At 33.2% G+C, this 26798-nt stretch overlaps 1 protein-coding gene across 1 annotated transcript; it reads right to left on the bottom strand.

Moving 5' to 3' along the window:
- LOC113866367 (myosin-15-like) lies at nucleotides 1-25917 on the bottom strand. The gene is made up of 39 exons (XM_027501259.1): nucleotides 25783-25917; nucleotides 25560-25688; nucleotides 25327-25473; nucleotides 24226-24371; nucleotides 23967-24123; nucleotides 23799-23857; nucleotides 22937-23093; nucleotides 22627-22776; nucleotides 22379-22515; nucleotides 21624-21770; nucleotides 21429-21530; nucleotides 21017-21074; nucleotides 20831-20932; nucleotides 20075-20112; nucleotides 19854-19980; nucleotides 19601-19774; nucleotides 19312-19443; nucleotides 18588-18697; nucleotides 17697-17757; nucleotides 17405-17582; nucleotides 16675-16880; nucleotides 16214-16333; nucleotides 15981-16079; nucleotides 13910-14131; nucleotides 12692-12831; nucleotides 12372-12483; nucleotides 12121-12168; nucleotides 11943-12032; nucleotides 10027-10197; nucleotides 9687-9839; nucleotides 6878-7054; nucleotides 5689-5826; nucleotides 3190-3260; nucleotides 2946-3045; nucleotides 2821-2877; nucleotides 2681-2737; nucleotides 1175-1255; nucleotides 1017-1099; nucleotides 1-614 (listed from the first exon to the last, which is right to left on the bottom strand). Exons 1-39 carry the CDS (start codon nucleotides 25786-25788, stop codon nucleotides 494-496), a joined length of 4563 nt encoding a protein of 1520 aa, XP_027357060.1. The 5' UTR covers nucleotides 25789-25917; the 3' UTR covers nucleotides 1-493.
- Between the last annotated feature and the right edge of the window lie 881 nt (nucleotides 25918-26798).

Raw genomic sequence — 26798 nt, forward strand, 5'->3', positions numbered from 1 at the left:
AAATAAATGATGCTCTGATTACAACTAAATTAAAAAGAAAATCACAGTTGTAACTCGGAAGGTAAAGTATTTTTACATCAATGAATAGAACATTTAATTTCTTTAGGGAATGCTCTGATTACAATTGCATACCTACATAAAATACAACGCAACTCTGATAAATACACGTGAGAAGGTACGCTGCATGATAATAGAAGCAGCGCGTCAAGCCTATCTATTCCTGGATAATTACAAATTGCCGGTTTAGCAGAGCAGTGTAATTTTAGGTAATTTTAGGGAGAAATTACAAATCAAACCAATAGAATCATTCTTCCGTCTCCGATCTGTAATTGATATCATGATTAGCAAATATATTGGGCGATGAATAATCTGATGACAACTAAGATTGCTTTCCACGAGAATGTAAACATTTCCCACCAGGTTGCGTCGCCATAATTCCAGAGATCAAATATTGAAGGTAGGCTTCAAAGATCTTCCGATTGTAGATAATTTACTAATCATGCACAGTAAGAAACTGGGCACAAGGATATTCACACAAAAATGCTGGTAGGTCAATATCATCAGTATTTATAGCGGGGATTGCCTTATCTATGTCTTCAGCAGAAAAAGGAATGCTGCACCAAGAATTGAAGGTTAATGCAAATGAGATCCCCAAATACAGGTCCTATGAAAACAATTTACAGCAGCATCGAAAACCCTACAAATCAGTGACAATGTGCCAAATGTAGTTCGTTTTGTCATCATACAGAAATGTAACGAAGAACCCAAAGTAGAATTAAGAAGTATGCAATGAAATTTAATTTTTAAACCCAGACATGCTACATGACATAATCAAATTAAGCCACAAGATTTAGCTTTGTTTCAGAATTAGAAAAAAGGGTAAACAGGTAGAAATTTATAAGAAAAAACACCTTGGCAGCCAAATTTGCTTTGCAGTAAGGAAATAAGATCACCAATCACTTGTTAAAAATGCTACAAGGAACTGAAAAGAACTCTGATGGGGGACAGGAAAGTACCTCATATCATCATCCAACAAGAACGAATTAGAGGTCAAATTCTGATTATCCTTGCTCACAATTTCCCTCATTTCACCAACTACCTGTTCACATATACAGTTATTCCAATGAAACCACAATCATAATAGTACTTCAAATAATTTTAAAACACAACTTGCCTCATTGGACACGCTCTGGGTTCCGTACTTGTCATCCCAGTACATAGTACTGATGCGATAAATTTGCCTTACAGTTAATGCCTGTTTAGGAAATGAACTAGCAACTGATTAGCCTTCCTTTAATTTGTAGAGCTTCAGCCAAAAGTACACGGGAATATTGAACCCATGGTGCATGTAAAATAATCAGACACACTCGAAACAATGAAAGCAGAAATAATAAATGGCATAAAAAGATGAGTAAATCCCCCACTTTAGTCTCTTAAATATGTAACTTAATTAACAGTAATCTTTACAATTTGAAATTTTAGTTCTTAAAACTAACAATTGTCAATCACATTAGTCTTTGTCGCTAAGAGACATTAAAATTAATTAATAGAATTGATGATTTGTTACATTAAATAACACGTGGCAATTAATTCTAGATAAAAAACATCATTTAAAAAATTTTCAAAAATAGTTTATTTTTATCCCTGACATTTAGCATTTTTGAGCAATAAGGTCTCTTCTTGTCTTTTATTTTATTTTGTTTCATGGCATCTTCCTTTGACCACCGTTGCAACATGTTTAAAGAAAACTGCAACAATCTCTTTCTTATTAGCCTAAAAAAGGTTTTGAATTACAAAAGAATCATTGTAAAGAAATATAAAGGTACTCATTGTCCTACATATGACACCACTTTCACTGAATTGATCATGATTAATTGTCCATTTATAGATTTGAGACTTGAATCTGTTGATGCAAATGAAAAAACTTAAGACGAAGAACTTTTGAGCATGAATGTCATTAAAATGATGGTTGGAGAAAGATGTCATGGAAGAATGCAGAGTAGAAGGAACAAAAAAGAATCTTATTGACCGAAAATGTTAAAAGTCAATTATAAAAATGAACTTTTTTGAAAAAATTCTAAAATAACATTGTTTTGTGTTAAAATTAGACTGTCACGAGTTACTTAATGTGACAAATCATCACTCTGTTATTCAATTTTAACGTCTTTTAACAACAATGACTAATAAAATTGAAAATTATTAATTTCAAAGACTAAAATTTTAAATTTAAAGAATTAATTTAAATAATAATACATACTTCTGAGACTAAAGTGAAAGTTTACTAAAAAAGATAAATAGAGACTACGAACCAAACATTGAAGGTCCATTGTTCCCAAGTATTCTTAGATATGTCACGTAAAACATGTACGACTAATAGAATCACCAACATATTTTCTTGAAAGAAACTATTCAATTGAACAAATAAATGCATCAATTATATTGAAATTCACATATACAGGTATTTTATATCATAAATTTTTCTTCACCCAACTGCCAAAGAATTTTCACTTCACCGTCATCATTAAATAAGTTAGAAACAAAACTTAATTCAAGAACATGAGTCCTGATCACAAGTTCAATTACCCATACATTTTCATGAAATGAAGGAACTTAAACATATTGGTATGAATATGTGATAAAAAAGATGTTGCGATCAATTAATAATATATGATAATCATACCGGACAAAGATCCTGCCGAATTTCTTCCAAAGATTTCTTCCTCTTTTGATGTATTACCTGTACAATTCAAACAAACAAAAGTATAAATATTGGATAGCAGTACTCTTTTAGACAAAACTACAACTAAGTAATGCTTATACCAGAAACCCAACAGCTTGTCTTATATAATTCAGCTCATGCCAAGATGTTCCTGCATACTACATTTCACAAGTACATGGTTAAACCTTAAAATGAAAATCATTAAATAATAGCAAGCTCAATTTACCTCCTCCTTTGCATTAACTATCCATTTCTCCAGTTCTGCGAGACCAGACTTCACATATTCACCATTTGAGAAAGTACAACATTCACGCCGCAACAGAAGGCTAAAAGAGACCATGGGAAATTAAAATTAAAAAAAAAATGGAGAACAGAAGAACTACAGAAAATCAATTCAATAAACCAACGGAGCAAATTCATGATTTGAGGCAACAAAAAATGGCATCTAGTAATAATAACGAGTGTTTTACCTGTTAAAGAGTGTAATGTTGATGAAGGAAAAAACCTGAGTAACAAGCTTGCGGATGAAGAAGGATGGTACCTGAACATACAGCTTTCAGTAAGAAAAAATAGATCATATGGAATGGTTGAGACTTATTAAAACACGCAACTAAAGTCATATTTCTCCTGTAACAGAAATGAGATATTTTACTAAATATTTTCTCAACTATAACAACATATATAACAAAGAAACTTGTATCTCTGTTTGCTATTAACTACACAATTTCAGCCTACCACACCAAAACTTAAAAACTGAAGTTTCAACTAGTAAAATAACACAACTGAACAAACAGAAACAATTACATCACCTATGAGCCATGGTCCCAACTTTTTAGGTAAGCATTGAAGGATGAAGAGGAAGAATGTCATGAAAAGATTTGACTGTCAAACACCACTCCCAAAATGTAATTTATGCAAAATATACATTACAAATAAATAAGACAACCATAATATTAATACATCAACTAACTAACTTTACCCAACTTGATATTGTATTATTATTTTTTCAGATAAGCAAGAAATTTATTACGTTAGACTGTTAGAGAAGTATGGTACAAAATGCGGATTTGAAATTCTCATGAACTAAAGATCACACACAAAAAAAGCACAGATCAGGAGCATGTAACACAGGATGCCAATCTAGTAGCAGATCTAACAAAGACACCCCCCATAAAGACCATGAGCAAAACATTGCAACAAAGCTTTCATACACTACTCAATCCCCAATGAAAATCAGAAGATTGTCATCCCAAAAAGATTCTTGCATTTTTTTCCCAACCAAATACCAAATAACTGCAGCCCAAGAACAATGCCAAATCTTTTGAGTATCTTTGCTATTACCAAATCCTCTTAAATTAATTAACACATTGGAATTTTTAAGGTCCTTGGGAGTTGGGACAAACCCTGGTTCCCCAAAAAACAAATAAGTTATTCCAGAGATAAGAAGCTGATGGGCAATCCAATCCAAAGAACAAATGAGAACAAGATGCAGAATTCAATCTACATTACAAGTAATCAGGGGACAAGCAGTTAGGGGTTAGGGGTTTTCAATCCTGTAAATTATGTCTTGTCTTAGGTGTGAGGGGTGTGTAGTAAGATGTCTTACCTTGGTTAGGATTAGTACCAGAATATTTCTTATAAAGACTAAGGTAGTCTTCCTCCTATGAGTTAGCTTTTAGAAGTTAGACCCAAGTTTATTAACAATTAACATTTGGCAATCCATAATCTATATATAGTTACATACTATATAGATGATTGACAGTCAAGATTTCTTATTATGTGCAGTAGAATATCATATCTGATTTCTTAATGGATATGTGAGAGATGACAAGACAAATGAGAATTGTCCATGGGTGGTGCATTGTGGAATAGGGTCAGAAAATTCCAGCAAGTACGTTGCACAAGGATAAAAAAAGTTATGAATATCCTAATGTTAAGGGGGGTGTTGAAAGTATAGTAGTCAATCCCGGATAGCAACGTGGAGCAATTAACCTCAAAAACGCTATAATGGGGATAGCGGTAGCAGGATGACTACTATTTTGAAGTTTTAATGCACACACATACATGCTGAAAAATATAAAATTAATATACAAATTTAGAACAAAACAAAAAAGGAAAACTCAAATTAGAGAAGGAAATAAATAACAAAAAGCAAAGGGTGCAGGAGGAGCAGCCATTGCTTCTACTTGAAGCTTTGAAATTTGAAATAGAACAAAGTAGGGGAATCAAAACAGAGAAAGAAATAGGAAAAACAGAGAGAAAAGAGAAGAAATGAAAGGAGAAATGAGAGGAGAGCGAGGAGAGAGTTGAAAGGTGAGTTGAGGGGCTAGGGTCTGCAAGAGGGAAGGAGAACATGATTATATATATGGTTGCCATAATTATATATATATATATATATATAAAGATGAGATGATGAAGAGAACATGATTGTTGACTCCTTCAAGAAGCTCAGTTTTAAGGCAATGAGCCGACTACACTACACTTTTCTGCATTTGATTGGAGGGTAACTTTTGTGTCTTTGATGAGATTTCATTGAATCAACAGCTGATTTGGGAGAAGATTAGGCATTTGCTTTTTATATGGTGTAAAGCTCTTTCAGGGGGTTTCCCTTATAGTATGTTCAGGTTAGGCTGCTTGGTTTTGTTGATTTTTTTCATGCAGTTTGCGTTTTCCTTTGGTGTTTAGGAGAGCCCCTTATCCTCCAAACTTACTAGTAATTATATTCTGGAAAATGTTTTTAGTACAACTATAGTAGGACAACTTCTATTGTCTCCTTTGATTTTAGAAGAATGTTTTTGAGATGCATTCATACAAAAGTGAGATAAAGATAATTGTATACAGTGTAAAATGAATGTCAATTAATTGATGTTCAAATAGTGGAACTGTTATATTGTTTGTCTTAACATCCAAACAAAGAGCACAGATCAAATACAGTGACAAACAAATCATTAAAACAATAAAATACATACATGATTTGCACATAAGCAGCTCATGAGGGAATCCAAAAATTTGATAATGTGGTCCCATTGACCAACGGATGATTGTTGAGGGAGCCCACCAGGAGATCTAGATGATTTTCCACCTTGCATTCTTCCTGTTTTGGGTGCCTAACAAGTATTAATAAGAAAAGTATTTTTTAAGATCCCATTAAAAAAAATGAAATCAAAGCTTGAGAAGAACAAAAGTGATTTCCCACTAGGTGGGATCAACTACATGAATAACATAACACCATTGTATCCTACTTCTTTCAGAAGGGCCACAAAGGTCTAAGCCCCTACTAATGTAAAATTTCAATTATACATTTCCAATTTAGATGGTTTTTTTCCAATTAATGTAAAATTAAAGTGCAGAATCTAAACCTCATACAATAGAAAAGGTCATCCAGAGATTATCAAGATACATGAATACATGATCAATTAATTTATAACTGCCAAATCTTCTTATTTTTATGTTAGTAACATAAGAATCTGAATTTAGAGAAAAATATATAGCAGCTGTTGAAAGAGAACCATCTCCAGGTCAGTAAAATCACTAATAGTCTAATACAAGTAAAGAAATGGGTAAAATAGGTTTCAAAATGGAGGTTGGTAAATCACCAGGGGAACAAAGGCCTCTCTCGCTGCCTCAACAATTACCTAGTTTCTAACAACTCTCTCAGGTTTCACACCACCCCAAAGTCACCAGAAGAAAAAAGTCAAATATCGGAATCATAGTTGTTTCCTTGGACAGGTGAGGAAATAAACTCCGTTTCAATAACAAACAAAACCGTTTCTTTACTTTCCTCTATAAACTCTAATCTTTAGCTTCCCACAGCATAAACCTCACTAGGAAACTTAAGTTCAACTCATGTAACAAATTCAAGTTGAACGGCCATCACACAGTGATGCTAAATGGCAGAAATTGATTAAAGCCAAGTGCTAATATGAAGTTTAGGAAGCAAAGTCTAAATCAATGCAAGCTGGTTCAGCACAAGATAGACTTAGTTTGTGACTTCACTAAATCCCTACTTCCATTCCAAGCACCCAAAAAATTGTTTTAGAACAATAAGATTATCATGAAACCAAGAATAAAAGCACAATGATTAACAAAATATGACATGGCAATTTAGTCACACATTACTTGAATCCTCAGAATATCACCCAGGAGTAAGAAATGCACCTGAATACATGATCCCAGAAGTGGAGAAAGTTCTTTTTTCAAATTATCACGTATAAGACCAAAAATCTTCTCTACACAAGCAGTTAGTTGTTGTTTAAAAAGTATAGCTGGATATCTTGCCTCCACATGTGACATACCATCATCATATCCAATAAACTTCAATGGAGACTTCAGTCCCTGGAAATGGCATCAAACTAAATCAGGAGGTAGATAAAGAAAGTAAGGGCTGGGAGGCCAACAACTAGTGTGAAATGCAAAATGTGAAAAAAAAAAAAAAACCTCTCAGCATAAAATAAATCAACAGATAATAACAATGTAATAATCAACACAAGCTTTAAAATAATCCAATAATTGTTGATATTCATATACTGTCCCAAATAACCAATATCTGAAAATATAACAATGACCAAACATTCAAACCAAAGAAATAAATAGGTTGTTCAATTGTCTATGTCATTGACATTTCTCTTGGCAGCTAGCATCAGGATATTTTGCAGAAGCTTGTTAAAAGAGAAACCTTTGGGAAAAACCATTTTAGCAACATGAATTTAAGATGTCTTGATAAACTTGTAGTCATACGCAATGTTCTGCATATAATCATTGTGCAAATGAAGTGTTTTACCAGCATTAAAAAAGAAAACAGATGATAGAATATTGGTGTTAGGTGGTAACTTTGTAGAGGGAAATGATAGTGAGGTTTGAATAGTGTGTATGAGAAGTAACGAAATATCATTCATGTCTCTTCACCTGAGCGCTTGAATTTTGGAGACAGTCAATTTAAGACATGGGGTTCAGATATTGTCTAGGGGCTGAGAGGTGACACAATGTAAAGTGTAAATGGAGGGTAAAACAATTATTATCATTACTTTCTAGTAAATTACCATTTCTGCCACTCTAACCCTTTTAATTTATAATCTCGTGATCTCTTTCTAGGCTCCGCATAAGGAGGGTGTTGGAATGTCCCACATTGCCTGTCTCAATTAATCAGGTGCACTTAATATATTTGTTGGGCAACTTCACTGTTTTAAATAAAATCTAACATTCATCTAAGTCTACAAGCCATTTCCATTGTTTCTACTGTGTATGACCTGGTGGGCAGTCATTTTGGAGGGGGATGTGGAAATGTCCCACCTAGCCTGCCTCAATTACTAGAGTGCAATTTATATACCTACTAGACAACTTCACTTTGTGTCAAGTCGTTTTAAGATGTCATTTAACAATGAGTAATACCTCTTATATCAGATTTCCACTGCACATTTGGATTAAAAAAAATTCCATTTCTTAAGGTGTTTCTTATTCATATTGACTCAGTTTCCCACCAAAATCAAACCACTATCCAAACAAATTTCAATATTACTCAAGATTCCATATTTCTGGGAATTTCCATTTCTGCAGGAACCAGTGATAGAGAATTTACCCATTATAATCCCTATTGTTCTTGCAAGAATAGGAAATCATGAAAGTGTATGGATGTATAGCACATGTTTGGATAATTAGAAGACAATTACTTTATATAAAGTACTGTGAAAATTACTTTTGAAACTAATTCGTGCCAAATGTCATTCTTGACTGCCTAGGACACCAGAAGTAATAGTGTAATACTGGTACTTTTTGCCAAACATGACAATCGTATGCCAAGAGTAATTCTACCACCCAAAATTTATTTTCTCCTCAATAATGATTCCAGTAAAAAGCTCCCTTCAAAGTGAAGCCCTTCTTAAGGATACAGAAACTTAGATTAATACTAATGATATACACACGGGCTGGATTGACATTTTCATATTTGACATGATTGATTGTTGCTTTTTCCAATGACAGTATCTTACTCTACTTTTCTTTCCCTTCTCTCTTCTAATGAAATTCCATTTTTCTCCCTTATAAAGGAGACCTAGTGATATGCCTCCAATTCACCCTAAAAAGCTTTTTCCAGATGTATGTTTAATTTGTAGGTTCAGCAGAAGCTGTTGCCCGTTTGCTCCCTACATCTACTTCTACTTAGACTTTAGCTGGTATCCTTTCAATAGCAACAGTTTCTCAAAATAGCATCTGGGGTTTCCTAGGACAGAGGGAAAGGTTATATGACAGTGTGCTATCTTCTCAATTCTTTGGTGTATTTGCCTGCGATAATTTGAGACACAGACAAAAAACTGACATGGAATGACAAGAACCTTGAGAGAACCACACTGCAAAAGCTAGCCTTTGAAATTGGAGAGCCCAAGCAGTTATAAACCCCACATTAGAATCTCATATATTTAATGTGGGACACAAGTCCCATACCTTGCAATTGAATCCTAACATCCCATCATGTTCTGCAATCTTGGCACCCATGCAAACTGGTTGTGCACTAGCCCCTGGATTGGTCTTGGGTGAGCACTGCAATGTCGGTATCACCATTCACACCTCTTGTTTGCAACTGAGAAATACGGTGGAAGACTCAGATACCAACTAATAACAACCTTGGGAGAACCGCACTACAAAAGCTAGCTATGGTAATTGGGGAGCCCAATCCCTTATAAACCCCATATCTATGAATCCTGACAGAACTCAAAGAATGTGTAAATGATCTTATTCATCAGAATAGAAGTACATTGAATATTCTTTGATAGAGGCCTAGCAATCTATACTGTTACAAGAGCAAATCCAATTCCATTACAACAGTAACAGGATGATGACAGCAAACTTATCATTTTACCTAACCTCCTAATAGCATGCTTGCCCCATTGAGAAACGCATTTGCTACAATCACCCATAATAGTAGCCAAAAAGTATTTACAATGTGCAAGTGGGGGAATTCAACTTGAAAACTCACATGCCCTATCCGACTGGTCAAGCTAGATGATCCAGCATAACGTTGAGAAGTGGCAGTCAAAAAGCCATTTGAGCGCAAGTTCCTTTGTAAGAGGCATAGAAGTGCAGAGGTATTGGACAACCAGTATGGCAAGACAATGTCATCATCCTTAACCTGAAACAAATACGACTGCAATGAATATATCTCATAAAAATTTCAGAAGCAACCTACAATTGAAATGTACTATAGAGAACAATTATCTAGTACAAAAATTGAAATTTTTCATGACTCAATTCCAAATAAAAGAGAAGGAACATCAAAAGACAAAAAAAGTAAGGGAGAAAATAAGAGAATAACATACCTTAAGGACTTCATTAATTCCATCAATTATGTAATCAAATATACCAGTGCGCTCAGATTCAAAGGCATGCCAATGATGAAGACATTTGTATATGATACTAGCTGCTAAAGGTTTACCATTTTTGAACCCCAAATCCTCTTTGATACACCTAGAGAGAAATTCATAGTTATCCTGGACAATGGATGGTATACATCAGCCTACGGTGCAGAATTATTTGGAAAATTGACAAAGTATAGGCATTCCTAGCTTTTGATGACTATATTCAAGTTATAAGAATCTTGTGTTAATATAGATCTTTCATTCTTGTTTTGAACCACATTTTAATTTTCGTACTATTCCAAATTTACTTGTGTAGTATAAACACTAATGATATTGATAGTTTCTCGTACAAATATTAACTTTATAGATAAGAAGCTATCTCCAAATCTTTTAACACCCACCATATTTTTTTTTAAATCTTATTCACAGTGACCTATTTTGATCTTTGCTCCCATTTTTTTTTGGTATCATAGTTTAAAAGTTGTAGTGTTTCTTTAGCTTTTTCTCTGATCCATTTAATTTCTTCAAGGCACATGATATTTGATCCTTCTTCAAATCATAGTACTTACTACTTCCAAAGACTTACTTGTCAAAGTCCCAATATCTAATGAACCAAACCTAATTAAGCACTCTTACACAAACTGCTTCACCCACGAAATCCAAACAAATGTGAGGACTTTTACTTATTTAATACTACATTTGTGTGTTGATGCAACAGCTATAATTCATTTGGCATTGTATTTGAGTCATACCTTACGACTTAACTCTTTGTTTACAAACACTGCGTGACTGAACCATAAAAAGTTTTCACAAGTTTTATGTTTGTTGTCGAGCCTAACATAACCCTCCTCTTTTACCCACACTCATTATCGTAATCAAATTATGGCTCTATTTAATTATAATTGTTAAGAAACTTGAGCTTAATTCACTCCCAAAAACTAATTCATAGGAGGAGGACTACCCTAGCCCTTATAAGAAGTACTCTATCTCTATTTCTAACCAGTGTGAAACATCTTTTCACACCTCTCTCACGCTCAGGATTGGATATCTGGTGCGTGAAATTTGCAAGATAGGACATCTGCATGGGTGGACCCAATAGGACTAAACATCTGTAGGCAGCCTAACGTTCAAACTAAATAAGCTCTGATATTATATTAAGAAACTTGAGTTTCACTCACTCACAAAAGCTAGCTCATAGGAGAAGAACTATCTAACTCATATAAGGAGTATTTTATCTCTATTCCTAACCAATGTAGGACATCTTAACAGTAACAATCACATTTAGCCCTTTAATCTTCAGTTTCAATCTTAAGTTCTAACTACATCTGAAAACTTCAAAAAAATTATAAATCAAAAATATTTTTTTTAGTTTTCTCTCATCTCTCCCAGGGAATTCAAGTACTTTTCAACTTCGGCAATTTCTTCACACCACTCACATCCTTACCTACTGGTTTCTTTATCAGAGTGCACACAAACTTAAAGGGTCTTGAGGATGAGCCCAAACAGAACACACCAGTCCCAATCCCAATAGATTAAACTAAACAGTTTAAGTTGAGCAAGGAAATTGCCACTGCACATTAAGTATAATACCACCTATAGTGTATTTCTCCTATTCTCCAATTATTAAGACAATTATGAATAAATGATTGGTGTCATTAAATAAAATTCATTAGCAAAATTAACCTCCACTTTAGTACCTAAAAATTTTACTATCGCTGTCAGATGTCATCCCAGGGATCAACATAGACTTCTTTGAAGTGAATATAAACTCCATTGTCAAAGTTAGCTAACATCAAGATAAAAACCAAACAAAAATAAACGTAAAAAATTTTAGCAGTCATCTAATCGCAAAAGATTGCTGGAAAAAATAGTGACACCTGATGCCTCTCTGCTGTTAATTTAGATCGACGAGAGTCTGACAAGCCAAGACTAAAAGGGACAATAAGTTTTGTGGGTGTGGGGGATTCCTGCATCAAATTAGAGCAAATGAAAAACAATTAAAATTGTGCTCGGTAATTATTTTCAACAGAGGAAGCTAAGGATATAGCATCTTACAAATGTGGGCTTTCGCTCAGTGCGGGGGGCTATTGCACTCAAGTATTTCTGTTTCAGAAAGAAAAGTAAACTAACTAGATATGTCACTATACCACAAATTAAATTTTTTCCAATACCCAAAACATATAAATATACTGGCTGTCAGAGAAATGGAAACCCAAAGATACAAATTAACAAGAATTAAGAAATAATTCAAAGAAAGTTTCTATTAACATTTATTATGTGAACATCAACTTGAAGAGGAAACTTACTTCTGAAAATGACTTTGTAAAAACTGGTTGGTTATTCTTGGGAGATACATTTAAGGCTTTTTGACGAAGCACGTGATTTTCATCCTCTACACTCAATAGCTTTTCCTCAAGACTAATTAAATACAAAAAAAAAAGAGTTACAACCAAAAAACAGTAGTTAATGAAGTAAACCACTGCATATGAACCACAAAAAATGTTAACAAAGTTCAAATCTAATAAAGGCAAAAAAAAACCAAAAAAAACACTTGACTGGGAAGACACACCATCAGCACTCTATCAATTTGTAAAATAGGAGAAATGTGAGCAGAAGAAAAAAACACCTTTTCACATTTTGCCCAAGTTGAGAACACTTATGTTCAAACTCCCTCATTTTCTGAATGGTTTCATCATGGTCTTTACGAGCATTAACAAGCTCAAGCTCCAAAGCACTACTCTTTTTTTCAAAGGCATCCAAAGAACCCTATAAATATCGGAAAAGAAATTTAATGTAACAAAATATATTAGAGAAAACAGACAAATGAGAAAGAGACATAAGGACTCTTAAAACATCTCCAGTTCAATATTGACTAGTTTCTTAGTATGTAATCGATATGCTATAGATTAGCTGTTTTCTAATCTCTAGTTACAAAAAATAAACAGCAACAGTTCATGTCATAGTGTCATGAATGATTTGTTCAAATACATTTCTTCATGACAGAGTTTCACTCTATTACATGTGAAGGAAATTACTCACCTTCAATCATTCAAGCCCTCATCCCTCCCCAACTTTTTTTATTTCCTCACTTAAAAGGTCATAAATCACAAAAGAAGTTCACATTATCATACCTTACTCAAATAAACAAACAACCACAAGTCAATCACAATACCCATGCCAAACAAAGAAAAAAATAACTAAACAGGAAATAAATAAAAACAATGACTTGGAAAAAATGCAAGGCATGATGTCATGAACTGTTCTAGAAGCTTAAGCTATTAAGTTAAAGCATATCAATGGTTTTACATATCTTACATGTGCCTTCACACAAGAGTACCTAGCATGGTAGTCAAAATCAAGATTCTACATAAGATTGGAGAGGGAATCAAAGATTATGACACGTGGGATCGTACATGGATCACAAGACCCTACAAAATTGTATGTATGCATATAAAATAGTATAAATATAAAAATGAGAAAAGCAAAACAAAGACAAACGAGAGAAGGAAACCACCCTCAAAACAAGGAAAGAGACATGCCCAATAAAAACAGAGACAAAGATAGATATGTGAGAAGGGAGCATCGCATAGAGAAAGGAAGAAGGAAAGTGGATTAGGTGGTATATTTTGATAAGACCGTTTTACCATTAAAAAAGGAAATAGGATAGATTCCTATCACAATATCAGTGCAATAAATGCCAATTTCCTAATATACAAAATATTTACAGCATAATCTAATCAAGATATTTATAGTAATTAAATCATATTAATAATTGATTTGCCAAATTAAAACAGATATTGACTAATTCTAACAAACATAACCACTCAATATTAGTTAAAGGCACCTTTAACAGAGCATTTTCCTTTCGCATTTCATCCATTGCAGCTAGCTCTCTTTCTAAAGCAGACTTTTCCTTTAGAGACAATTGCAACTGATTTTGCAGAAATGCATTCTTGTTGCTCTCATTATTTGTTGCCAATTTAGCTGCATCCAATTCAAGATTCAGAGCATCTAATATTTTATGAAGTTTTGAAATCTCAACTTGCTTAGCTTCATCATTAGACGCCTGCATGACAATAAGAATAAATTTCACAATTCTTGCATGCATAAATCAAACTCTTTTTAATATAATCAAAATGAACTAATAGACAGTTCACACCATAGGTCTTAAATTCACACAGCAGAAAAATAGATGAAAGAAAATTTTTAAAGCCTAATAAATAATATAGGGCAAAAATACGGCATTCACACATGAAGGCAATTAATTTTTTTAATAAAAGATGTTCTATTAGAATTACAAAGAATAAATGGTAATAAAAGCTGGAAGATAAGGAATTCTCATACCAGAGCAGAAAAACAAAACATACAAAAATAGAGATTGAAATCATGAATCATCTAACTAAATTTTGAACCATGAATTGCAAATTGCATCAAATCATAGGATTCAGAAAAAAAAAAAATAGCTATAAATATATCATGTAAATGATGCGTAGTGCTCAACCTGATAATTATACACTAGGTATTGACTAAACAACTTAACCTTTACTCTAAAAAATCATAACTCATTAATTATAATTGAGCTTCATATCAAATAAAGCCAATTAAAAAAAATTAACATAACAACAATAACCAGCTGAACTTGTAAGTAATAATTTTTTGCAAGTCCCTCCTAAATGGAACTTCATCCTAAGAACATTGGACCGCATTGTTTGTGGACATTGGACAATATTCCATTTGATGTGTAATTTACAAGGTATGCTAGAACACTGTTTACAACATACTCTCTGCTATTGGCCGGCATTTATTGGACTAAAAATTATGAATGAGACTCATTAAATAGGTAGTCCAACCCTCATTATTTCATGAATCCCAATAAATTTCAGGCAACAAAAAGATGTGTTTAAAAGAATATCTTAGAAAATGTGTTGCCAACATTTCTTATAATATATTGTCAAGAAAAATACAACATTCTCAATAGCATTCTTCTTCCCCTTCTCTTTACTATAGAAGCCACACAAAACGAGTGCATGAAACATGCAATAAAAGAAAAGGGAAACAAAACCATGATATAGCCAAATAAGGTGCATATAGAGTGAACAAATTATTGTTTGAAGTCCCTATTTTAGAGGAATGAAAACAGATCAAAGGAATTACCAAATAGGTTGCATTTAGCATCACTGCTTTTGTTCCTTTTATTTCACAATCACAAGTTAAAATGCTGACTTTTCAACTTCTTTCACAATAATTGGTTTACAACAATAACAAAGTTTTACCCACTAAGGTTACCTACATGGATCACAAAATAATGATTGGTTAAAGGAAAAAAACTAATGATCTATTGAATCATGAGATTCATGACAATCATATAAAATCACATGAATTCATAAGTGTATCACTGTCACATAATAATTCAAAGTCATATGCAATTCAAACAACTATGATATATAACATTCATATAAAAGTAAAACTAAAAAAGGAATTGAAAAAGTTGTCCAATCTCTTTATACGTCCAAAATACTAATCCCCTGAAATAAATCATGTGTTGAAAACCAAAGGGAAACCATATACACCATTCCATCCCAAACACAAATTAAAAGCGAAATACACAGATATCAGCATCCTTTCCAACCACACTAAATCACAAATAACACATGAGGACATTTATTAGCAATGCATAAGACAATAATATCAATACATGCAGCACAAGCATTCTTACACAACACAACCCCAAATCAGCAGGTTTGTCAATTAAATCTCAAACAATATATTCAAGATTTTGGCAAGAGAAAATTTAATAATAGAATGTGTGAGGTAGCAATGAAATATCATGTCTCAAATCACTTCTCTATATGCAAAGAATAATATTTGAAAACAAAACTTATCCATAACACCTTTTTATTTTTAGGATGTAATACCTTTATTTTTTTCTCAAGATGCAAACGCCATGTAAGTTCTTCCAATTGTTTCTCAAGTTTATTCTTAGCTAAACGCAGGGCCCCAGCTTCATTAGCCTCCTGGCAAAGGCAAAACACACCCAAAAAAAAAAATATATATATATATATATATATATATATATATTAACACTGAATAATTTTCAATGCATTCTCCCCACCCCTGAAAAGTGAAAGGAAGAAAGAAAAAAACTTACTTGTTTAAGCCTCCGAAGCTCTCTTTTTGCTTGTCTACACCGCCAAAGGCATTGTATTGCTACAATTGATCGTTGATGTTGTTGAAAAGCAGAGCGAACCTTGCACATCCTCCAATAGGCCTATATATCAATGTTACATATGATAAACAAAATAAAACATGGGAATCCACATCCCAACCAGATAAAAATAGCAAGCAATTGAATTTAATGCAGGGAACAATTGAGACCAAACAATGCAGTATCATGCCTTATAAACATGCATACAGGAGACACGAAACTATATAAGACCTAGAATATAATGTTTCACACAATCACTCAAAATTATGTACACATATTACGCATAATTCAAAGTTATAAACAAAATAATCAAAATGAAGTTAAAATTATTCAAATGAAGCCAAGGATGTCATTGCTTTGACATGTTAAAGATAATGCAACCATGTCATCTCTTGACAAATTACCTGAATAAAAGTGGCAGCTGTGTGTTCTTTTCTATGCAAGAATCTCCGACGAGTTGTAAAACCACGAACAATGGATTGTACGATAATAGCAGAAGAATGTATTTGCACATAAGCATGCCTCATCAGACACATACGAATATATTTCTGAATGGAGACAGCTGCTGCTGTCTCCCGTTTAAAAGCATATATCTTTCGGGCAAAACATCCTACAAAAACAAAAACTGATAAGGACCAGGACAGCTAATTACAGAAGTGGGAATCCTTTCATCTATTGATTTAACTCCTCAAAGTGAAGGGATACACTTTAGAATATATAGTTATCATCACTGATTAAAAAATCAAAGGTTGAGACTGTGATTAAGTAAATGCACATGCATAACAAACTATAAGTTGTTATAATCAGCAATTATAATTGCAGTTCATCTTCTAAAGTACACCCACCACCTCACTTTAGAAGCGATAAATCCTAAATTTACATATCATATGCTTACAATAAAAGGTATCATTAAGTTCATAAAGTTCTAAAACGGATGATAGCCAATGCAGTACAAGTCAAGTATTATATGAAGCTGGAAAGGAAGCCAAGTATTGACATATTACTGACAAAAAACTCAAAGGCACACATTGATTAAGTTTTAGGAACAAATCACAACTGACAAACATTTATTGATCACAAAATTCCAAACATAATTAAAGAGGAATTATTTTATTAAACACCAATAGAACTGACCCCTGCAGCATGCTTGAAGAGAAAGTGCAGTAGCACGGACAGAGATGAAATCCCTGTGTGCAATAAATGTTCGCAGTCGACGCTGAATACACTTTGCAGCATTGTCCAAAACCTCTGCACGTCTAGTGTCTAAAATGCCAATTTGACCAGCCCTGAGAAACACTTTGGTCCTACCTAACTGAGTAATACAAGAAGATATTAAAAAAACATACACCCAACATAAATGCATTGACGGTTTTACACCCCAAGTTTGTTTATGAACGGCAGCATGCATTGTTCCAAAGAAGCAAACCTGAAAACTCTCAAGCTGTAGCTTTTGCAATATTTTCTGAGTTACAGCTTTATCATCATAACTGCCAACACAAAAAGCATAAACAAACATTGACAAGAAGTGAAATAATTATCAAATAAGAAGTTTGTATCACTAGACTTGCATTCATATAAATAAAAAGCATGAACAATCAATTACAATAATGCCACCCATGCCACAAGATAAAATTTCAAGTAACAAAAACATTTTCTTGTCCTGAATGAAAAGGAAGAATCATAAATTCAAATAAGATGTTAAAAAACTTGTCTTTTCTCTCGTGGTTCAGTAAAAGAAAACCACCAATAAACTTGATTTCATCCCAACCAATATTTTTATAACCAGGCCAAGCAGGCTATTTCAAGTAGTGTGTAATTTTTATGAATGTAATTCAAATAAATCAGGCCAATACCTTTTAGCCAAATTGTTTAAAACCAAATCAACCAGTCAACCTAGGAGCATAACAGAGAAAAAGTGCAAAATTTTCATGGGTGTAATTCAAGTCTTCTCACTTCACTTTCAAAACTAAAAACCAAGTCCAGGGGGAGTGTAAAGTGTATCACCTACATACCTGAATCTCACGGGACACTTCAAAAGTTCCTCCAACTTAAGAATTTTACACATCAATATCAATAAAATACAATTTTTCGATTAAATAATTTGATAAAGTTCACAATTTTTTAAAAATATACGTGTATACCACATTTGATAAGGTTAAGATTAGCTTAGAATCTCACCCTTTAACAGTTAGATTTTTATAAAAACCAACCCTACAAAAAAAATTGACAGATACAGCTCCACACCTTACCAAACCAAAATTAGTAAAAAGCAGGTGATGTTCGAGTTAAGCTGCTATATAAATTATACTAAATTCACCTTCCATCCATAAATTCAGGAGCTATTAATCCAAAGCGATCTACAAACTCTGAGTAAATCCTTCGAGTAGGGTAACCTGCCAAACTTATCCGGACAGCCTCAAGGACCCCCTAAATATAATACAGTAATGGGAAAATTTTGCTTAATAAATGTGAACCTGCTAGGAAGTAGGAAGTAGGAAGTAAATCTAGATGACAAGACAAGCATGATAATTATTGCGTCCTTATTAGCATGAAAATTTGAATCAAGCCTGTATGCATGTACACAAGTAAGGTGGAAGTTTTATCAATTTATATTCATAGAAAAAGAAATTAATACAAGAGAATATAAAGAAGGGAGAAAAAACAAGCATAGATTCAAACAAAAAAATAAAACAAACTCTTTTGAGTACCATTAAGAACATTTCAAATTATTTCAGTAGGAAAAAAAATTGCATCCAATTTAGGCAGTCAGATTTTGAGATCTTCAGCTAAATTCAATGCACTAACACAGACAAAAGAAGTTCAACATAATTCAAAAGGAAAACTCATAAAAGTAACCAGTGATCTGTACAGTAACATTGGATAAAAAGCATAGGGTAAATTTTGAAACAACAGCTTAGACACACATAGTAATAATCAAGAAAGCAATCAGGGAAAGAAATTCTAATAACTGACACACTGGCAATCCGTGTCTTTACGACTTCACACGTACAGTAATAGTAAAGGAGTTAGCATATACCGACCCCACAACGTAACTGGTGTAAAACACTTGTGCTCTCAAACTTCTGTGGTCGATTCAATGAATTTGGCTTAACACATCGAATGTAATGGGGCTCTGTTGTGTTAAGTGTTTCCATGAGTGCTTGAAGTTGTTGCTGAAGGCCCCATCCACCAAATCCACACAGGACAAGAAACAAAAAGGATCAGAAACATAAAATTAAAGTTCAAATACTTTAATCTTATATACATTTTGTTCTTAATAATGGATCACCTTAAATTCAGTAACACCCAAAAGGAAATAGATATTCACACCTTAAATCTGGAAGCCACAGAAGAAAACTTGTATGATGACCTTGAAGATTCCTCCGGTAGCAAAGGAAAAAGAGCCGACACAAATGGGCATTTTGAAGAAGATAATAAATTACAATGTTCTACGACTACATAATCACGATTTTTGTCTAAGAAGGTATCTGTATGGTAAGTGACCTGCATAGAAGTACCAAAGATATTACATCAAAATATTTCATCTGAAAAACAAGAGAAAAGTGTAGCAATACTGAATTACCTTTCCAGCATAATGAGAAATGGTAAAATCAGTTTCTGAAAACTTCTCCTTTTCTAATCTAGGGTGGGAGAGGAAATGCTTAAACAACTTTGTTGAGAGTGTTTCATGGGTCGATTTTGGAAACATGCTGAAAGGAGACAAATTCAGGATTAAAGATAATATGCAAGAGAGTGATGTATAAATATTACACACCAATTCATGTCAAAGAACTCAAATTGTACCAAGCTTCATCTAACAGAGCAATTATACCAATGGGTTTCTGCAAAAGAATGCAACAATGAGTCCATCAGAAATTGGAGTCCAGAGGAAAAAAATGACTAACACACAAGTATGATGCAAAGTTCAGAATTTCATTTCCAAATGAAGTTACATAAAATTCTTTTGGCATAACTATGCTGAAATGAATCATAGATATGCAAATTGAATCATATCAACTTATTCCTCGAAAGAAACAATACAACACTTATTTCCAACATTATGTCAAAATCATATATAGCAATAGCATGAGAGATCCAAATATTGGACCTTAACCATGTCATCTCTTGACTAAAGACATAGCTTGTTCACAATTCTTCAGCCACCATTATTTCAGACACATATTATCCTCCTCACCACATATTATAGCCAAAACTAGTAATCTCTGTACAAAATGAATAATACTAGACTGGAACATAGAATGTTACAATTCAACAAGTATAGAAAGAAAGAAATTGAGATATTAGAGAGAGAAAATCAATATGGTAGAAAGATCTTATATGAATATGAAGAGTTACAGCTGTTGTATTTAAAAGAACAGAATAGGAACAGACTAACAGAAACTAGTTTGTTAAGAATAACTAACTGATCACAGAATGGCTAATCGATAAAACTGTTAGTTAACAGAGTTAACAAATAGCTTCTAGAATGTTACAAAATACTTTAATATAGAAACATAGAATTAGAAAACCTCCGCCTAAAGAAGCAATTTAGAAAAAGACCTTTTCAATCAAATCTAAAACATCTTGGTTGTCTATAAATTCAATGTAACTCCAGTTAATTTCTTCTTTGCTATATTCCTCCTGCTCCATCTTGAATACATGCTGGAAAAGATGACAAGACAGATACAAGTTACAAGGCATTAACTTGGTGAATGGAAATTAACATACAATAACAAGCTTGCATACCTCATTAAAATGTTGCTGAAGCTTTTCATTAGCAAAATTGATGCAGAATTGCTCAAAACTGTTGAAGTGAATATTATTGGATCAAGCAAGGCAATCATGTTAACAAAGTTACCAAATTAAAATAACAGCAGAAGAAAAAAGAAAATATAGTAATCAAAATACTAGAAAAAAAATTAACTAATGATATCAGTCAAATATCAGAGCAAAATTCATTTTTATACAAGTGAAAGTACTTAAATTTACAAGAGCACCAGAGATGCGGAAAATATTTACAAGACATGTTGGTCCATGCACCAGGATATATTCCAATACTCAATGTACAGTTAACCCATTCACTTCAACTTTTCACAATCCACATAATCAAAACACACGCATTCCTACTGCTCCAAGAGACATGTAATAGACAAATTACCTATTATCCTTAAAGCACTCAAAACCATAGATATCCAAAACTCCAATTTGCATCTGGGAATTGATATCTTGCCCAACAGAACTATTGATCTTATCAACAAGCCTGGTAGAAAATAAATAATTAGTATTGTCACCCTACTCTATACATGATAAAAAAAAGATATGTTTATTGATTCAGCATAGAGCATAAGCAAACCAATCAAATAATCGAGCATAAACAGTTTTTGCCAAAGCATCCCGGCCAGCAACAGCAGCATTACAGTCAAGAGCTTTGACAATATTTCCTTCTCTGGTTTGTATTGAACGGGAACACAAAGTTGCCAGCAGCAAGTTTAAATCACACCTAGAGATTGAAAATTTGTAGCCATTCCATTAACATGAGAAAAGGATGAAAAGTAAAAACTTTTATAAAATTATGTCCTGTCATTACATCAAAAGGAGAGAAACAACCAAATATCTAACTCATTTGGTATTTCATCATTTTTTCAATGATACAAATAATAGGTACTGCCTGTTCACACAGAAACCCATCCAATCTCTCATGGTACTAGAGAAACCAATGCTAATAATTCTAAAGCTTGGTCTTTTCCATGGAATGTCCAATTCTAAAGACTTGATACGACTTATCTTTGCAAAGTAAATACCCAATGGTAGTTGAAAAAGAAACTGTATTTGGTATACATCTTAGCACTTCTTAGTCATTGGTGCACTCTTGTACATAATAATTTTTACCAATCCCTCATTTCCATGTCAAGTTTTTAGTTTTATACACTGTCCATGCACCCTACAGAATCATATTATCAAAATCATATATATCATGAATTGTTGAAATTTTAAAAACTAACAAAAATAATTTGAGAGCAAATGCAAATGAGATAAATGAAATTAGCCAAGTAAAAATATAATTCACACAAATTAAATAATATTCCAAAGATAACATAAATCACCTACTTGAAAAGATTAGCAGCCATCTGCAAATGAAATCTTGATTTTTCATCTTTTATTACTGATGAGTCATGCTCTTTTCCAGGAGAAAATTCAATATTCCCCAAATGCAAAATTGCAGCTAAGGTGCAAAATATGGCTTCCTGGTAGTAGGAAGAAAGGATTACTATGAGTAAAGGGAAGTTGGTTGAAACAATTAACCAAGACAGCATACAATAAAGCAAGAGATACACTAATGGTTAACATTATTACACCTGATCATCATGACTTATGCCAACAATATCCATCGCTCTCCTCGTCTTCATGTATTCTTCAGCACTGCTTACCCCATCTAATTCATAAACTTTACTTTGATTCAAATAGTGGAAGTGGCTTGCATGTCCTAACTTATACTTCTCTACATCCTAAAAATGAGGCATTCCAAATACAAAGTATGACAATTAACACTTTGACCGTGACATAGAAAACAGTAACATACACATGCATCATGCAAAACATAGCTTTATGCTGCATACTAACACCAAAATACATAATCAAATAAGCACTTTATTAAAGATAAAATACCCTTTCAGATGCACACAATTGATAAAAGCAATGATAATTTCTTTCTGGATCCGTTATCTGTACAACTCGTGATCTTTCCAGTAAGTAAGTTCTAATAGCAGCACCAGATATTCTACCATTTGAATCAAACTGAATTTCAACAAACTTTCCAAAACGGCTGCAACCAAAAAAATTAGAAATAATGAGGCAGTGAGCAATAACGATTTCAATGGAAGAGCATTTGACCTGCTAAACTGTTAAGTAATATTTCCATAAAAATGTAAAACCCTGTTAAGTCATCCAGAACATATAGAGAGCCTGATTAACGATCATAAGCACATATTTGAAAATCAAATTTATCTTACAAACCACGACAAAGCTAAGTAGTACTCTTCCACTCCACCCACTTAAACCATAGATTTTAATGTTCCAAACTTCAATAGTAATACATCACTATTCCTCCCTTCAATGCTTCTGAATCTGATTTCCTAATTAATATATACACAAGGGTATCAATTTTCTACGACATCACAGAATTCTCTTCCTCACTTGTACATTTGGGATTTATGCAACAATGGTTCAGTCACTAGTCATTGTACTAGCAAATTTGGGTTCCTAAAATATATGGCATTCAACTTTTTGCGCATAACTATATTTCCATAAATTCAACTTTAGTTTTGGATGGATAGGATAATATCAATGATTGAGTTATGCCATTACTACACATGTCATGTTTTAGCTAAATAATAAAACCCTAAGAAAATATTATAAGACAGCCCAAAAACCAAGTAGATTATTTCTAAAAATCTAAGGGGAAGAAAATAATTAGAAATTGGCAGAAGATGTAAACAACAAAGCACAAGCTATAAAGAACCAAGTTCACCTTGAATTGTCATTTCTGACAGTCCTTGCATTACCAAATGCCTCTAAAAGTGGATTTGACTGAATCAAGCAAAAAAGTGAAATTAGGACCCCTTATTTATGCCTAAGTGGAAATTAGAAGTGAATTAATTGCCAAATTCATGATTGATTGAATTCAAGAATACCCTACTTCAAGAACTTGTTGTTCAACTGTTCTATCATCACCAGCAGCACGCCCACCAACAAAGGTAAGATATTGCATAATCAATTTTGTTGTCTCAGTTTTCCCAGCACCACTTTCCCCACTGACCAAGATAGACTGGCTTTGACCTTCATTCATCATTGCTCTAAATCATGCCCAACAGAAACTCACTAATTTGCAACATGAAAAAGGCAAGCAGTAAATACGACAAAAATCAAACAATACATCGGATCAAAAGCATACTAACCTATAAGATGCATCAGCAACAGCAAATACATGTGGACTAAGCTCACCAAATGGAGCTCCCTTGTACTGCTCCATCATGTGGATATCATACAAATGAGGAAGTTTTGTGAAAGGATTAACAGCTATTAAAATGGTCCCTGTATATGTCTAACAAAGACAAATAAGTCAGGCAAACTGCATAAAATAGTACTGAATGCAATATTAATATGTGAGATGGGCTTAACAGTTCATGCAAAATTTAATAATATATATATAGAGAAAACCAAACCTAACTCATTTCCAAATACTTTCTTGTAGGAAGAGGATTATCTAAGTTTTAAAAGGAGTCTTCTAGCCAATATTTCTAACCAATGTGTGACTTCTTAACACATATCTAGTGCATGAAGTTTACAGAACTGGATATCTATGATTGGCCCAATATTTAAACTAGATAGGAGGCCTTGATACAATATTAGAAAATTGGACTTAACTCATTCTCAAAAAATAGCTCATAGGAGGAAGATTGTCTAATTTTTATTATGAGTATTCTGACCATATTCATAGCTGATGTAGGACATCTAAACAGATATATTAGTTAAAGTTCACTAAGTGAAATTGCAAAAAGGGAGCAGAATGTTACAAGCTACCGATTATGCATTAATTTATACATTTCAAAAGGAATTGTCAGTAGTGGCCACCTGGTGAAGTCAGTAATGCGCTCGGGATAACACACCATAAAAGCCCTCATTAATGAAAGCACTAATTAGTTAATTTCATAAACAAAAAGTGACGACAAAGCGCATGTGTCAGCTTATCATACATGATTCGTTGGAATACTGGCAGAGCTTGAAGTGGCTAAGAGCAATTGTTCCATACCCAGACACAGTGTTCCAATAATAACAATGCTTACAGTACATTGATAATCTTGTACAAAACAGTAAGATATCATTTCCCCAATGTGCCAATCCCCTCATACACAAGTCGGCTCACCAAACACCATTAAACCATTTCAATTTCACGTGCATCTCGTCAACAAATAAAGATTGACAACATGAAGAATAAGCTCAAGGACAATCCCAATTGGCCATCTAGATACCGAAAAATCTCTTCAATAAACACTCACATAAATATCATTCAGCGCATATCTTCTGTGGAGATTGTACAACACCCCAGGCTCGTTCAAGTAAGCCAACTTCGTCATATCTTCGACTCCTCCATGCTCATCTTCATCCGCATCCCTGGGAAACAGATTCTCCGGAGGAACAAGAACCTGCAAAAACGCACCTCGATATTCGAATTAAGCACCGCCATTCGCAGAGGCAAGCAGCATAGATTAGGCAGAAACTAAACCCTCACCTTCTTGCCAGAAGCGATGACAACGCGAACCTGTTTTCCGGAAGATTCGAGAACTTCAGCAGGGAGCCAGGCCAAGTCTCTGTCACGGACCCAAACCTTAGAGCCCTTGCGCAGATTCATGGTGAGTTCCTGCGAAAGGAGAAAGAGTGAAGAAGATGAATACGAAAGTGAAACCCTAGAGATAGATAGGGATGAAAGAGTGGAGAGGTAGAGTGAAAGTTACGGGCATGAGGTTGAGTTAGTTCTACTGAAATTTGGGGTTCCCGCCCTAACTGGTGTGGACTATGAGTCAAAAATGGCTAAACTGCACGATATTTATATCGTATTCGACACGTCACCACCGTACCCTCTGTCTGTGTGACTATGGTTTTCGACTTTCACCTTTGCATTTGCCCTTTAACCGTATCTACTGTTACTATCCTCTTTTTTTATATGTATGCCCGGGCGCCGGTTCATGATGGACCAACCCAACGTGCGTTTAAAATTAAGTTAAAAATTTATAAACACCAATCTAATATAAAAATATATAACTAACAGAGTTAAAATAATATTTTATTTCAGCTAGTGTACTTATCTGACAAAAAAAATTAACGTACCTGTGACTGATGAATGCTATGCTTATGCCTTAAAAGGAAAAATTGAGCGGTAAAAATAAATATGTTAAGAAAGATGAGTAGAAAAAAAAAATACTACACTGCAAAATAATAGAATCGAAGAGAATATTAAAGTAATACATACGGTGAAATAGATAATTACAAATTATCTAAAATAATTTTATTCTATATAAAAAAGACTTTTAGATATACTATTGAGAATAGACAAATATATTATTTATAGTCCAGTAAAAGAATTAAACATTAAAAATAATCTTAAACAAATTTATTAAAAGAAATATTTAAATTAACTAAATTTTTAAAATTTATATTTAACCAAACTTAATAATGTCGTATGATCCATACAGATGATGTTATCTAGATAAGGTTTTATTGTTGTTGTATTCATTTAAGTGTTAATTTAAATGTACTATTATCATACCATTACACATAAATTAATTCTAATAGATTTGTTTTAATTTAGAAATTTGAGTCATGTTATAATAAACAAAGATTTTCTTGTCCCTCAGTTTTTTATTAGATATTTATATTTTTAGTAGTTAGTATGAAATGTTTGTGCAAATATATTTTTAAAAGTAACAAATAATAGTAATTTTTTATAAAAAAAAACAAATAAAGTATTTTT

Source organism: Abrus precatorius, unplaced genomic scaffold (genome assembly GCF_003935025.1).
Source record: "Abrus precatorius isolate BTA unplaced genomic scaffold, Abrus_2018 Scaffold4, whole genome shotgun sequence".
Lineage (NCBI taxonomy): Eukaryota > Viridiplantae > Streptophyta > Magnoliopsida > Fabales > Fabaceae > Abrus > Abrus precatorius.

Bases quoted from the DNA above. Each gene is read 5' to 3' on its own strand.
- LOC113866367 (XM_027501259.1), bottom strand. The intron at 18,698-19,311 runs GTCGGTATATGC...TATTATATTTAG, and splicing joins TACACCAGTTACGTTGTGGG to GGGGTCCTTGAGGCTGTCCG. The intron at 17,583-17,696 runs GTTTGCTTCTTT...TGTATTACTCAG, and splicing joins TACAGCTTGAGAGTTTTCAG to TTAGGTAGGACCAAAGTGTT.